Source organism: Lutra lutra, chromosome 6 (assembly GCF_902655055.1).
Source record: "Lutra lutra chromosome 6, mLutLut1.2, whole genome shotgun sequence".
In the NCBI taxonomy this organism is placed as follows: domain Eukaryota; kingdom Metazoa; phylum Chordata; class Mammalia; order Carnivora; family Mustelidae; genus Lutra; species Lutra lutra.
Genome location: NC_062283.1, coordinates 137,216,748 through 137,230,631, shown reverse-complemented (window position 1 = coordinate 137,230,631; position 13,884 = coordinate 137,216,748). Strand labels below are relative to the sequence as shown.

At 42.7% G+C, this 13,884-nt stretch overlaps 1 protein-coding gene and 1 long non-coding RNA gene across 2 annotated transcripts in view; both read left to right on the top strand.

Moving 5' to 3' along the window:
- The window catches only part of TRAPPC3L (trafficking protein particle complex subunit 3L), a 34,776-nt gene extending 30,893 nt beyond the window's left edge, over positions 1-3,883 (top strand). Inside the window, 3 exon segments of the mRNA XM_047732024.1 lie at positions 379-427; positions 430-563; positions 3,764-3,883. Of these exon segments, the coding sequence (XP_047587980.1) occupies positions 379-427; positions 430-563; positions 3,764-3,883 (303 nt within the window).
- Positions 3,884-9,404: 5,521 nt separating this feature from the next.
- LOC125102892 (uncharacterized) lies at positions 9,405-11,880 on the top strand. The gene is made up of 3 exons (XR_007128223.1): positions 9,405-11,053; positions 11,134-11,280; positions 11,468-11,880. It is a non-coding gene; the product is annotated as an uncharacterized LOC125102892 (long non-coding RNA).
- Positions 11,881-13,884: the final 2,004 nt, after the last annotated feature.

The following is a 13,884-nucleotide window of genomic DNA, read 5'->3' as shown; positions in this document are numbered from 1 at the left end:
TCGTAGCAACCTCTGGATTAGTATCTCTGCCCTTGACCTCACGTCCACCCCTACCCTCAACCCTAACGATGACTAATATTTTAATTTCTTACCCTCCTGAACGATATTTATTTTTGAAAATGATTTTTTGAGAAATAATGCTTAACTCTGCTTCATAAAGCATATTGTTTCAACAGAAAACGGGTCCCTTAGGATATTCCATAAAAATGAAGGGTTTAAGACGTGTTTCAAAGCTGAGTATGAGCCCAGACTTCCCAACTACAAACTCCACATGCTTAACCATCGTGCTGTCCTGCCTGGAACAGAATATTTGGGTGCTCGGCTAATAGATATTTGTTCTAGACCAAGTTTTGTAGAATTTTTTTTCCTCTTTATTAGGTTGCCTTTAAGATGTACTTGGGGATTACACTAAGTGTGACATGTAACACTTAAGCAGGACTGAATTTTCCCTGATCCTAGACAAGAATCCGCTGGTGGAGTCTGTGGAGGAGCTCCCCACCAGGCGATCCTTTCTGTGCTACTGCAATTTACTCTGTGGGATTATCAGAGGTGCCGTGGAAATGGTAAAGCACGTATTTCATTGGCCAAGTTTATTTGTTAGCCAGTGCTGTGTAACAAATGACCCCCCCCTCAAAAAAATACAACTGCTGAAAACAACAAACACTTATTATCTCACACAGTGTCTAAGAAGCTGAAATCTGGGAAGGGTTTTGCTAAGAGCCTATAGCTCTAGGAGCCTTTCAGAGCTTAATCCCCATATAGACCAGCCCTTGGTCAGGGCCGCCGTGGTGAAGACTTGATCCAGGCTAAGAGAACCCACCTCCATGCTTACATGGCCTCAGTGCCCGGCTGGCTGTTGGCTAGAGGCCTCATGAAATTCCTTGCCATATATGCCCCTAGGTAGATCCAGTCACAACAGGTGCGTCTTCCCTGGTGCAGTGTGGGAGGGCGCTACCTGTGGGTGTGAGTTACAGGAGGCGAGATTGTTGGAGTCTTTTGGGAGGCTGGCTTCCACACCTGGATTATTCATTGGCTTAACAAAGGCAGTGATCAGCATCTGTTCAAAGGCACTGGGCATACAGGATGAGTTAGACGTAGTCACTGCCCTTCAAGAGTTTCTGTCCAGTAGAGAAGTCAGATGTGTAAAGAAGTGTGGATAATGGCTATGTGAGGAGCTGGGTTGGGCTGGGTGGTGGGGCAGGGACAACTTCCTAGAGAAACTCTGGGCTGGCTCATGAAGGATAAAGAGGAGTTAGGGAAAGCAAGGCCTTTGGGTGAGGGGAAAATAATATTCCCAGTAAAAGGAGGAGCGTGTCCAAAAGCGCAAGAAGAAAGTTTCATTCAAGGAAGAAGGCACTTGAATGACTCAGTATGGGTGACATAGCAGAGAATCTCCAGTCAGTATGGGTAGATTGAGGGAGATATTGTCATGAAAAAGGAAGTTTCACTTCTTTACAGAGGCCTGATTTTTGAAAAGTGGTAGGGGGCATTCATATGACCCAAGCTTGGAAATTTAGACTTCTGTGATGAACACAGCAGAGACCCATTATAGGTTGATAAACAGGGAATGATATTTTGAAATTTGTGGTTTAGGAATTTCATTCCTTTGTCGTCAAATTGAAAGCATGCAGGAGGATACGATGCTGGAGAGAAGAAGAGGGCAGTTGGGAAGCTGTGATGGTAACCTCAAGAAAAACCAGATTAAAGTCCTGACAATAGGAGTGGAGGGAAAAAGACCAATTTGAACAACATTAAGAAGGAGATTAGTAATCAGACTGAAGACTAGGTTATCAGTTAACTGAAAGAGACGAGATTGGGAGAAAAAAGTCAGGAATTATTCCAGGTTCTGAGCAAACCAAGGAGAGGTGCAGTGGGGGTTAGGAGAGATGACATGAGGAGTTCAGCTTGGGAGTTCTGGAGTTGAGGTGTCTCACACACAGGCAAGTGACGATATCCAATAAGCAGTTGTTACACATCTCTGAAAGCCACAGAGAGATGTGGAGCAAAGAGGCATTGGAACTGTCAAAAGATGCGTCACAGTGTGTAGAGGAAGAAGGGAAAGGAGTCACAGGTGGAGACCTAGGAAGCAATAACATGGACTAAGTAAGTTGGAGAGAGAATACAAAGGCTGCAAAGGATACCAAGAAGGAAGAATCAGAGGTGGGAAAACACTAGGACGGGACGGAGTCGGAAACAAAGGAGGAGAGGATCTCAAGAGGGAGTGATCCACAAGAGCGAGGACAGCGGAGATGCGAAGTAAAACAAGACCTGACAAATAGTCAAAACACGTAGGGATGGAAAAGTCAGGAAGGACCTCAGTAAAAGCTGGTTTGGGAAAGTGAAGGAAGAAGAAGGCAATCTGTCAAGACTGTTGAGCCAAGGGCAGTTCAGAAAGAGGTAGTAGTCCACAATCTCATTTTTCTACAAGTTTAGCTATTGAAAGTGGTGGGACCAGAGAGTAGCCAAAGACTAGACACGTGTTGACCTACCCAATAAGGAGGCATTCATGTAATTTTCAATTATTGGTGATTAGAGGAAGGATATAATAACGGGGAATCCAAAAGAATAAAACAATTGAAATAATGTTTTATTCACACGGATCTTCCATGCTTCTCTCTTACCAAATGTTTAGGTTTGCCCTATAATCCAGTAATTAAGAAAAGGGAAGGGAAATATTCTGAGAGTTTATAAGCAAAGGGATGAACCATAAAACAAAGGCAAAAATAGGATAAAAAATTCTCCAGGTTTCATGGATAGCACTTGATTCTAACGCCATATGACAAACAGGTATGAGACCTCATGTGGCCTCAAACACACATCGAAATAGCTTCAGCGCAGCCTCCTGGTTTATCTTACTGGGCCTTCTGTTAAATTTTGACAAAGACAAAAAAGATCTCATGGGGTGGGGGGAATGAGGATGAATATAGCTTCTATATTTCAAATGCCTACTAGACTCAGGTTTTATCACTTATTATCTTCTTTTACCAACCAGATACTTTTGCTCGGTTATCTTATTTATCCCAATGACTTAAAATAGCTGAATGGACACTCTGCTGAGGGTAGTAGGTCAGCCATATGCTGCTCTTATGTGAATACATTTTAATAAATAGAGAAGTAAGCCCTGTGGGATTACTTCCATGTATGGGAAGTGGGAAATGCTTTACAATTGAAAAGAAGGGCTGGCCATCAAATATTCATCTCTGTAATTTCAATCTTTAATTTTATGTTTGTAATTATTTAGTTGAGGTTTTTTCAAAGCTCTCAAAGCCCTAAGTGATTGCTCGGTGTTGTTAGGACACGTGACTCTGTTATTTAGCTGATGACAGAATGACTGAATGCAAGTCAGTTGCAAAGAAATTGTTTAAGAATCCATTTATCCTTGAAGTTCTGCTTGACAAGGCACATTGGGTCAAGCCTATCTTTGAGTTAGGAATTTGTGTTCTTCTTGAGAAGATGGACCCATAATTCAGCTGTGCTGGAGTGGGCCCGTATCTCTGGGCTGGCCCCAGAATCATCTGGGTTGGGCCTGGCCTGGCCCACTCTTCTCTTTGCAGACTCACTCCACAGAGATGACACACGGCCCGATCATCCCTGGAGGACACGCAGGAAAGGGCCCTTCATCCACACAGCCAGCTCTTTTCTGTCATTGCATAAGGAAAGTCAGCCCCTTACTGGGTGAATAAAGCTGAAAATAGAGAAAAATTTAGAGAGTTTTTTCCTTAAACCTAAATGACACAGGCCTGGTTTTTTTCCCCTTTCTTAGGTTCATTTGGCTGCTGATGTTACATTCTTGCAAGACAGACTGAAAGGCGACCATGTGACAGAAATAGGAGTAACATTTCTGAAAAAGCTAGAGGAGAAAAAATACAGACGGAAAAAATGAAGCATTGTGTGGAAAATGCCTCAGGATGACCAGCTAAGGAGTTAATATTATCTAAACATACAGAGCCATAGAAATTCCCAGTCATTTAATAATAGCATGGGTTGTAAAAGGCTTATATATCAGCCAGAAATTTGAAGTACAGGGCACTAGGGTTTAAAGCTGTTTTTTTTTTCTTTGCTGATAAAGTATACATTTTCAATCTTATGTCCATAAAATTTCATATACAAATAACTCCTTATAAGATAGATACATGAATTCACACATCATATAGTCCATCCTCACAGAGTCCCCTGATTTCTTTTACTTATGGTAATAGGAAAAAAAGCATACCAACTACACAGTTGGTGTATTTATCTATTCTCATTGGAAAAAATAGATGAAATGATACAACATAGAGATCACTATAGATGATTTCTAGATACTGAATATTGCATTCTCTATAGAAAAAGTGCCATTTATAACACTTTCCCATATTTTTTAATAACTATGGATATGATTTCTCTCATATATTGGCTTGGTTTATCACTTCAGCCTCCTGAAACTACTCTCTCTTGATAATTTGTAATTTACCAAGGCAAGGCTGTTTATTTGCATGCTAATTCTGAAATATTTTTAAATAGTATTTAGTTTTTTGTTTTTGTTTTTTTAAAGATCTTATTTATTTGACAGACAGACATCACAAGTAGGCAGAGAGGCAGGCAGAGAGAGCGGGGGAAACAGGCTCCTGCTGAGCAGAGAGCCCAATGCGGGACTCGATCCCAGGATCCTGAGATCATGACCTGAGCTGAAGGCAGAGGCTCAACCCACTGAGCCACCCAGGAGCCCCATAAATAGCATTTAGTTTTAATTCATGTAATTTTTAGATAGTATCAACCAAATGTCTTCCTATTCTCATGAAACATTGCCAATGGTCAGGCTAAGGAAACCTCCAAAATGAGAGGTAAATAATGTTTTTTGAAAATACTTTCTTACCCCAAAGCTTATTCAGTTAGAATTTTTGCTGTCATTTTTATTCTCCAAAAAAAAACCTTACAAAGCAAGCTTTGTCTGTGACCAGAACATACTTAAATTTCAAAATGTACTGGATTAAATAAACGATAATCTTTACCAAATCATCAGCACACACAGGTGACCTCTATGCGGTCCAGAATCTACTGTGCTCTGCAGAGAACTGAAATTCCAAGTTACAAGTGGTGTGGACCCTTCAGTTAGAACTGGTGTAAGTGATGTGATTGTGGTAGACCTCAGCTAGGACTCAGGACCCTGAAGACACAGTCCCAGGTCTGTTTCTAGTGGATTTAGCTGATCCTAACTAATGGCCTCTCTCATGTATAAAAAATGGCATAATTGAATATGACAAGTATCTTAAATTATATAAATGAGTTTAAATTGCACCAAAAACGACTGAAATTCTGCATTTTTGGATTTTGAAGACTCTGAGGAAATGGTTTGTTTTCTACCCATGTGGCTGTCTGTTCAAGGGACACCAAGGTCAGTTCTAAGGACTGACTAGGGTCACTGAGGCAGCTGTGGCAACCATGGAAGGAACTTCAAGCCAGTTCCACAGAAGACCAGGAGTCAAATCAAGAAGATGAATATTACCTGACATCAGAAGGGATATCACAATGCCATGTATTTTAAACTGATGCCTCCAGAAGAATGTTTGCCACCATCCATCCCAAAGCTTCTTTTTGGGATGTTTCCATCTTCTGTTCTGTTTCCTCTTTCCCTACATTCACCCCTCCAGGAACCCCAAATACTCATGTCTAAGGGCCTCCCTCTTAAATCAGTACCCATCTAGCCCTCTTGAAAATGCTCTGGAGTATTCAGTTACCTGGCCACACCTTGCTCTCCTTTCTGTTCCAACCCAGCCATCCAACTGCCTTGGCCCTCTGTCTTCACTGCCTGCCCACCTAAAGATGACTAAATCTGATATTCTCAATGATGTGGAATGTTAGAACAGTGATGGCTTCAGGATAAGTCTCATTCTCCATCCTTTTTTTCCCCCCTCACCTTAGAGAGGGAGACCAATCTTTGGATTGAACTTGTGGTATGGGCAAGTGACCTACTTAACCAAGAGAGAAAACTGAGTGGTAGTCCCCCATTATCCACAAGGGGTATGCTGTGAGACCCCCAGTGGACGCCTAAAGCCACAGATAGTACTAAACCCTATATGTACTATGTTTTTCCTATATGTGATAAAGTTTAATTTTTAAATTAGGCACAGTAAGAGATTTATAACAATAACAATAAAACAAAACTATTACAACAATATAACATAATAAAAGTTATAGAAATGTGGGCATTTCTTTATCAAACTATCTTACTGTACTATGTTCACCTTTCTGTGATGATGGGAGATGAAAAAATGCCTATGTGATGAGATGAAGTGAAGTCACTGATGTAGGCATCGTGATGGAGAGTTCGGTTACTGTGGATCTTCTGACCAGAAGTCAGAGGGAGGATAATCAGCTTTCGGATTGTGGTTGACTATGGAAAGCAAAACTGCAGGTAAACAGAGACTACTGTATTCAGTAAGTGCTCTATCCTGAAGAAAGAGAGAATCTTAAAAGTGTTGTTTATTAGAAGTAGAACCACATATATGAATTTTCTAGTAGGCCCATTCAAAAAGTCAAAAGGAGGGGCACCTGGTGGCTCAGTCAGTTGAGTGTCCGACTCTTGATTTCAGCTCAGGTCATGAACCTGGGGTCGCAGGATCGAACCCTGCATCAGGCTCTGTGCTCAGTGCAGAGCCTTCTGAAGATTCTCTTTCTCTCCCTCTGCCTCTCCCCCCACACCTCAAATAAATAAATAAAAACTTTAAAAAGTAAAAAGGAGCAGGGAGCATTAATTTTAATAATATACTTAATTTAGATTAATTATCCAAAATTTTTAAAAATAGACTATCCAAAATATTACTATTTCAACATTTGGTCAATATAAAAATTATTGAGACCATTTACATCACATCCTCTTTCTAAATGTCTTTAAACTATGTAGTATTGGGCGCCTGGGTGGCTCAGTGGGTTAAGCCGCTGCCTTCGGCTCAGGTCATGATCTCAGGGTCCTGGGATCGAGTCCCGCATCGGGCTCTCTGCTCAGCAAGAAGCCTGCTTCCCTCTCTCTCTCTGCCTGCCTCTCCGTCTACTTGTGATCTCTCTCTGTCAAATAAATAAATAAAATCTTTAAAAAAAAATAAATAAATAAACTATGTAGTATTTTATACTTTTAGCACATCTCAATCTGATGCTAAATTTTCAAAGCCTCCATTACAATGTAGTGCTACCAAAACAATAAAACTGTGCTTAGCATTGTTTAATAGTTTCAATTTTAAAATTTAAATGCACTAAAATTAAATTAAAAATTCATTTCCTTGGTCACACTAGTCACACTTCAAGTGTTCAATAGTCCTGTGTGGCTAGCAGCTACTCTAATGTACAGCACAGGTCTGTAATTCCCAGCCAAAGATCTATTGGGTCTCCTTGACCTTGGACACAAAGAATTAATGGGGAGTATCTGGGTTAAAAGGGAGAAAAGAGACAGAAAGGAAAAGGTAAGAAAGACCATCAGAGATCAATGAAAAGCTGAGAGGTGACCCCTGAAAATAGAAACATTTCTGTGTAAAGGTTTCATACTAAAGAAAGGCTGCACACCATCCTCTGGATTCCAAGTGTATTTTCACCCGCTTCGTGTGAAGCGGAACCTTTCCGATAAAGGCGTTGTGGAAGTTGTGCAACATAACTACAGAGTTATATGATATTTGTATTACATAAGTCTTCACTCTGAACCCCAAATCTTGATCAATGCAAGATTTTTATCATCTCAGGGGGCGCCTGGGTGGCTCAGTGGGTTAAGCCGCTGCCTTCGGCTCAGGTCATGATCCCAGAGTCCTGGGATCGAGTCCCGCATCGGGCTCGCTGCTCAGCAGGAAGCCTGCTTCCCTTCCTCTCTCTCTGCTTGCCTCTCTGCCTACTTGTGATCTCTCTCTGTCAAATAAATAAATAAATAAATCTTTAAAAAAAAAAAAAGATTTTTATCATCTCAGCAAAGCCAAAAGGGAAGAAAATTTGGGGCAGAGAGAGAGTTTATTGCTTTTCAAACGACATCACCAGGTGGCTGCCTGCACTGTTCCCTGGCGAGACCTGCTGTGGTGGCCTGTTCACTACTCAGCACTGCCAGGAATCAGAACTCCTTCCCTCAGCAGCCCGCACACTCGTTTATTGTCTCCTCAAATCTCTTCAGTTCATCCGTTAGTTATTAGAAGCCTGGATCTCTTTAGCAGTTGGAATAGACTATTATGAGTAAGTGGAAAGTTCCCTTTTCTCTCTGTTTATGAAGGACCAATGTAGAAATATGGAAAACCAGATGCATGAAGTGAGAGAATGACATTAAAACTCTTAGAACCCAAGAGACCATTTTAATCAAGTTGTGCTAAATGTTAACGAAAACAATAAATGTTCAAAGAGATAGTATTAGTCATTGTTAAGGGTGAGTCAGTTGGGACGCTAGACTCTGAGTGGTTGTTACGTTTCACAGCCTCCTCCTTCAGCTATGGAGGCTAATTCCTCCTTCCTTGGTAACACTGAAGTCCATGACAGGTACTGACCCAACCCTAGAAACTTGGTAGGTCAAACACTTGCTTCTTTAAAAAGAGAGCCAAGTGGGGCACTGGGTGGCTGTCAGTTGGGCATCTGCCTTGGGCTCAGATCATGATCTCAGGGTCCTGGGATTGTGTCCTGTGTTGGGCTCCCTGCTCAGCAAGAAACCTGCCTCTCCCTCTCCTTCTGCCTCTCGCACCACTCGTTCTCTCTCACTCACTCTCTCAAATAAATAAAATCTTAAAAAAAAAAAAAAAAGGAGAGCAAAGTTTGTTTATGCTGCTTAGTTGACTATTAAAAGAAAGAAAAAAATCTGCCCAGTTGCTGTAGTTCTTCATTCTGGTGAACCTTCCAGAACTTAAGCTGGACGTTCACAGTGGTTGACCAGCAGTGGCTAGGGCAAATAAGCAGACAGAAGGAAAGGGAATGTGGCAGAATAATACACAGTCTATAATCTGAGGAGACACCCAGTTCTCATTCAACCAGCAATAGTCACCCTACAACTGAGAATAAGGCAAAGCCACAGCAATCATTAGCAAAACTTTCTTTTTCAAGTGTTTCACTATGAAAGGAGGAGCTAAACAAAACACATCAAAAGTTGGAAATCCTTCACTAAAAACAGATAAGAAATAAATGCCCTAGGATAATTTCTTGTCCCCCCTCAAGCTCAAACTCTGTCTTTCCCAATTAAACCTTTCTTTGTTTTTCTTTTCTTTTGTCTTCTATTTTTTTCCTTCTAGGATCTCTGTTGCCACTATCTCTGCTTCTTTTCCTTTTTTCCCCAAAGATTCTTCTTGCAACTCCTTTACTTCATCCTTTATTCCCCTTCTACTTCCTTTGCTTTCATTCTGCTTCATGTAATGGATATTTGTTGGCTGCCTATATCTCCACTAATAGAATGATGTCTTTCCTTTTCGGCTGCCCACCATTTTATTAGGCAACCCATCCTTCAGGAAAAGTCACTGTTATCCCCTGCTCCACTGCCATCCCCTGGGCACAGTGGCTCTTTCCCAGTTGAAAGTTAACGCTTAGCCAATCAGAGCTAAGGCAGTCAGGACATGGTGTTCCCCAGACCACAATCATTGCTGCTGACATAGGGCAGAGGGCAAGGATGAATAGACTGAAAGAAGAAAATTCTGCCTGTTACAATGAGCTACTAAATTTACTGCATTCTTTGAGCAAGTAGTGTTGTGTTTGTGTTTCTGTTACAGTAATGCCACGAAGTTCACTGTATGCCACGAAGTTCACTGTGTGATAAACAGGTGAAAGGTCTAGATAATTTGCAACATACTGGAGAATACGAAAGCAAATAAACCTTATTACATTTTTCACAAGTTGAATGCTCATTTAAATAAATTTGGCTTTACAATCGCGCTCCTCCTCACAGAAAGGAAAGGGTCACAAGAGAGACCTAGAAACCATGCAAGATAATGTACATCTGTCCAGCACACAAGTCACAGGAAAGGTAGACACCATAGGGAGAAGACATTTTGAATCAGTGGTAGCTCTTTAGAAACAAACAAAATTCATATGTTTCTGGTACTTTGACTATTTTTCCTGGAAACTTATATCCCATCAGGAGTCACCTAAGGATTCCAAAGCCAGAACAATCCTGATTTCTGGAACCTCCCAGTGGCCTAAATCTTTCAAGCCAACAGACTACTTAGTGACTTGGTGTTTCCAAGCAGTGTGTGAATCATATGGATTTTAATGGCTTAAAAGAGGAAGTGCTAATTCCCTGTGGTCTGTATATACCAAACAAGAGAAGCACCTGGAAATGCTGCTTTCTTGGTTTTGGATTCAATTAAGATTTTTATCTGGTGCCAGGCACATCCATTATGTGGTGTATCACTTAATTTTCCTAACAACCTATGAGACAAGAGGTGGGTAACAAAGACAAGGAGTTGGATACGAAATGACAAAGGAGCTAAATTTGCTGGTGCTTGAAGCACATTAAGACCAGGCTGGTGAGTGGAGGGAGGGTCCTGCGAGTCTCTGTCTCCCTTGAGAGGGTGAATGAGGGACCACAAGAAGAGGAGACAGCTTAGGAAAGAAGCTAATAAGCTGTGACTATTCTGAGTCTGAGGTAACTTTGAAACATTCAGACAACCTCAGAAGCTCAGAAGAGAGGACTGCACTGGAGATGGGCTTTGGAGTCATCGGTGCGTGGATAATAATAAAAGCAGCAGATGTGGATGGCAACAACTGGGGAGAGCATGGACTTCAAGAAATGCAAGGAAGAAAGAATCTCAACAAATACCACCAATCAAGAGGCAGCCGAGAAAGAAGAACACAGGTGAGGCTGACCTTTCCATCACAGAAGGACATGGGAGAACCTGGTGACATGAAAGCTGGGAGAGTCTCAAGGAGAGCAGAGTGGCCAGAGGCAGCAGATGCCTCAGAAAAGCCAAGAAAGGCCAGAGAAAGGACATTGGGTTTGATAAGGAGAGGGCCTCTGCCTCAGAGCAATCTCAGGGCAAGATGGAGGCAGCAGACCCGCTGTAGTGGATTGAGGAGTCAGCAGGAAGAGAGGTACCACGTGATTATTCTAGATGGTTCTTGGAACTTGATTGTGAGTAGAAAGAGATGGAGAATACCTGGGTAAAGCTGGGTGCCTGTTTGCTCTTTTATTTATTTTATTTTTTTTTAAAGAATGCAGGCATTTGAAGATCCGGGAGAGAGGGAATGACCAAGGAAGCAAGGCTCCGGGGAGGTGGAAGGGGTCAGGATCCAGATCAGAACAGTTCGATTCTGAATAACACAAAGGCGATGCCATCCCCTGAGAGAAGAGCGAAGAAGGTGAGAGGGGGCATGGCTGGGAATGGGATGGGAGATGTTAGAGGAAGACCTCGACAGAGCTCATAGTCTGTGGCCTTGATCTTCCCTGTGAAGCAGAGATGGAGATGTGGAGATGGCTGTGGAGGGAAGCCAGAGGAGGTTACCTTCTGCAGCAGGCCGTGGCTCACACTCTCCCACACACACCCAGAAGTAGAAAAGAGCCCAGGCATCAGGTGGAGTGCTCATGCACATGCCGGGGGAGAAAACCTCGGTCACCTACACTTCTGTGCTCCAATGAGCCACTCTCCACCCGCACCCCAACGCAAAGGGAACGACATCCTGACGGGAGGTGCTTACCTGAGACTCCACCTGGATCACAAGCAGGGTCTCCTCTGTCTCCAAGGAAAGAGACGCATTTGGTCGTAGGCCCTCTTGGAGAGCTCTCCCACGCAGCAAACGGATTTGCGGCTTCCAAGTTGCCCCAGCTTCTCCTGCGCTCTGAAACCGCTGCTGGTGCACGGAGAAACGATCCTTCGGGAATGTGACTGTCCCTCAGAACAATGTATTACTTAAAATATAACCCCTGGGAAATTTTACTAGTTACCAAGCATGTTTAGATACAGCCTCAAGAAAAACGCATACTGGCAACGGGCCTCTGGAGGAGAGGATGGTATATATACGGCCTTGAAGCCCAGCAGCTGGGGATGCCCGACCCCATCAGGGCTGAACACCGCCTGCTTCATTTTCCCGTTATCTCCCCGCCCGCCCCCCCCCCCGCACCTATGGCTAATTAGATAAGTCCTTTGAACGTGCTTGCTCAACTATAAACTTCATACTGCTTGACCAGACATATTTTGCCTTCCTTCTTGTTTATCTGCAAGGCCTATGATCGTTTAGCCTTCTTCGGCTCTTCTGTTGATTACTGTCTATGTCTAATAAAAACGGGACTGAGGCGTTGTTCAGGCCAACAGTCTTTTCTGCTGTTGTCCCCCACTCCCTTTCTCTTGCAGCTGACTTGTTTGTGCCTCATTCTTCTCCCATGAGCCGTCAGGAAGCAGCAAGGAAAGCCACAGAAACCCCCAAAACCGGACTACCAAGGCTTGTCAGGCGATTTTCCCGAAGATGTAAAATAAATGACATTGTTTCCCTTTGGGAAAGATTTTCCAAGGGTTCATAGAGAATTTTGTGAAAAGCTAGCAAATGCCACTATTGGGGGGGGAATAAAACCATTCCAGGGAAAGCCACACAAAAGCCGGAGTTAATAAGTAAAAGTGTCCATAGACATAATTTTTACTGCTGCAGACGCTTAAAACTGACAGGAAGAAGCAAATCCCCTCCCCCACCATCAGTAGTTCCTGTCAAGTGTGACCTGTGACTGTCTTCCTGCCGTCCAGGGCATTTCTGGTGGCCAGGGAAAGCTCCGGGTATAAACAATATATTTTTCAACCTCCTCGTGATGTGAAAAACTGGCTTTTTAAGTTTTTCTGAACACCTGCTGGGTGGAGTCCCTCACAAGGATGTCAGATGCAAAGAATGAATGAGAGGAAAGGAGCCTCCAAACCAGTCGCTTGGGTTTTGACAACTCAAAAGGCAATTCTTTGCCAAGAATTCAACTACTTCAGGCCCAGCAGTCCAGCAGTTGATTAAGATGGTGTTTCTGTGCATAGACGGGGCCAACTGTCTCTTGGCAAAGATTTATATTCCATGATCTAAAGTTAAATAGAGTTGAACAGAGTTGAACTAAGTCTTGATGCTGTGTCTGGTAGCTACCTTCTAGAGGCAGAAACATCTGCAGCAGATTTGGCCCAGAAGCAAGGAAAGAGACGTACAATAACTCAGAAAGAGCTTTTCAGTTCTGGGATGGTGCACTTTACAGAAAAAAGCTATAAAAAGAGAAGTTTAGGACCAAACATGGTCTTGGAGAGATCTAAAGTGGACTACTTGTTTACATTAACAAGGTTACTGAGATCTGAAAGGTGATAATGGTGTCATGAGAAAGACCCCAGAAAACAGCAAATTGAATAAATAAATACTAACCTGTGGAATTGCTTATTCTGACACAGACCCAGGCATATTCGAGTTCCCACTACCTCACTGGGGACTTTACTCTGTCACTGATCCACTTTCGTCCTCCATTGGGCTCCTTCTCATAGCCTAAAAATAAACTCAAGACTCTACCATCCTAGGAAAAAAAAAAAAACATTCTCTTAACACTGTTTCCCTTCTTCTACTGGCAAAACTTAAGAAACTATGATGTAGTAAGAAAATGTTCTATGGCCTGAATGTTTGCCTCCTACCACACTTCATATGTCGAAGCCCTAATTCCCAATGTGATGGTTTTTGGAGGTGGGACCTTTGGGATGTGATTGGGGTTAGATTAGGACATGAGGGTGGGGCCCTCATCATGGGACTAATGCTTCGAAAAAGAGAAAGAGACAAAAGATCTCTCTCTCCCCACTCCGTGTGATGATACAACAGGACAGCCACCGGTAAACCAAGGAGAGGGTCCTCACCAGACACTGAATCTGCTAGCATCTTGATCTTGACCATCCCAGCCTCCAGAACTGTGAGAAATAAATAAATGTCTGCTGTTGTGTAAGCCACCAAGTCTGTGGAGATCAGATA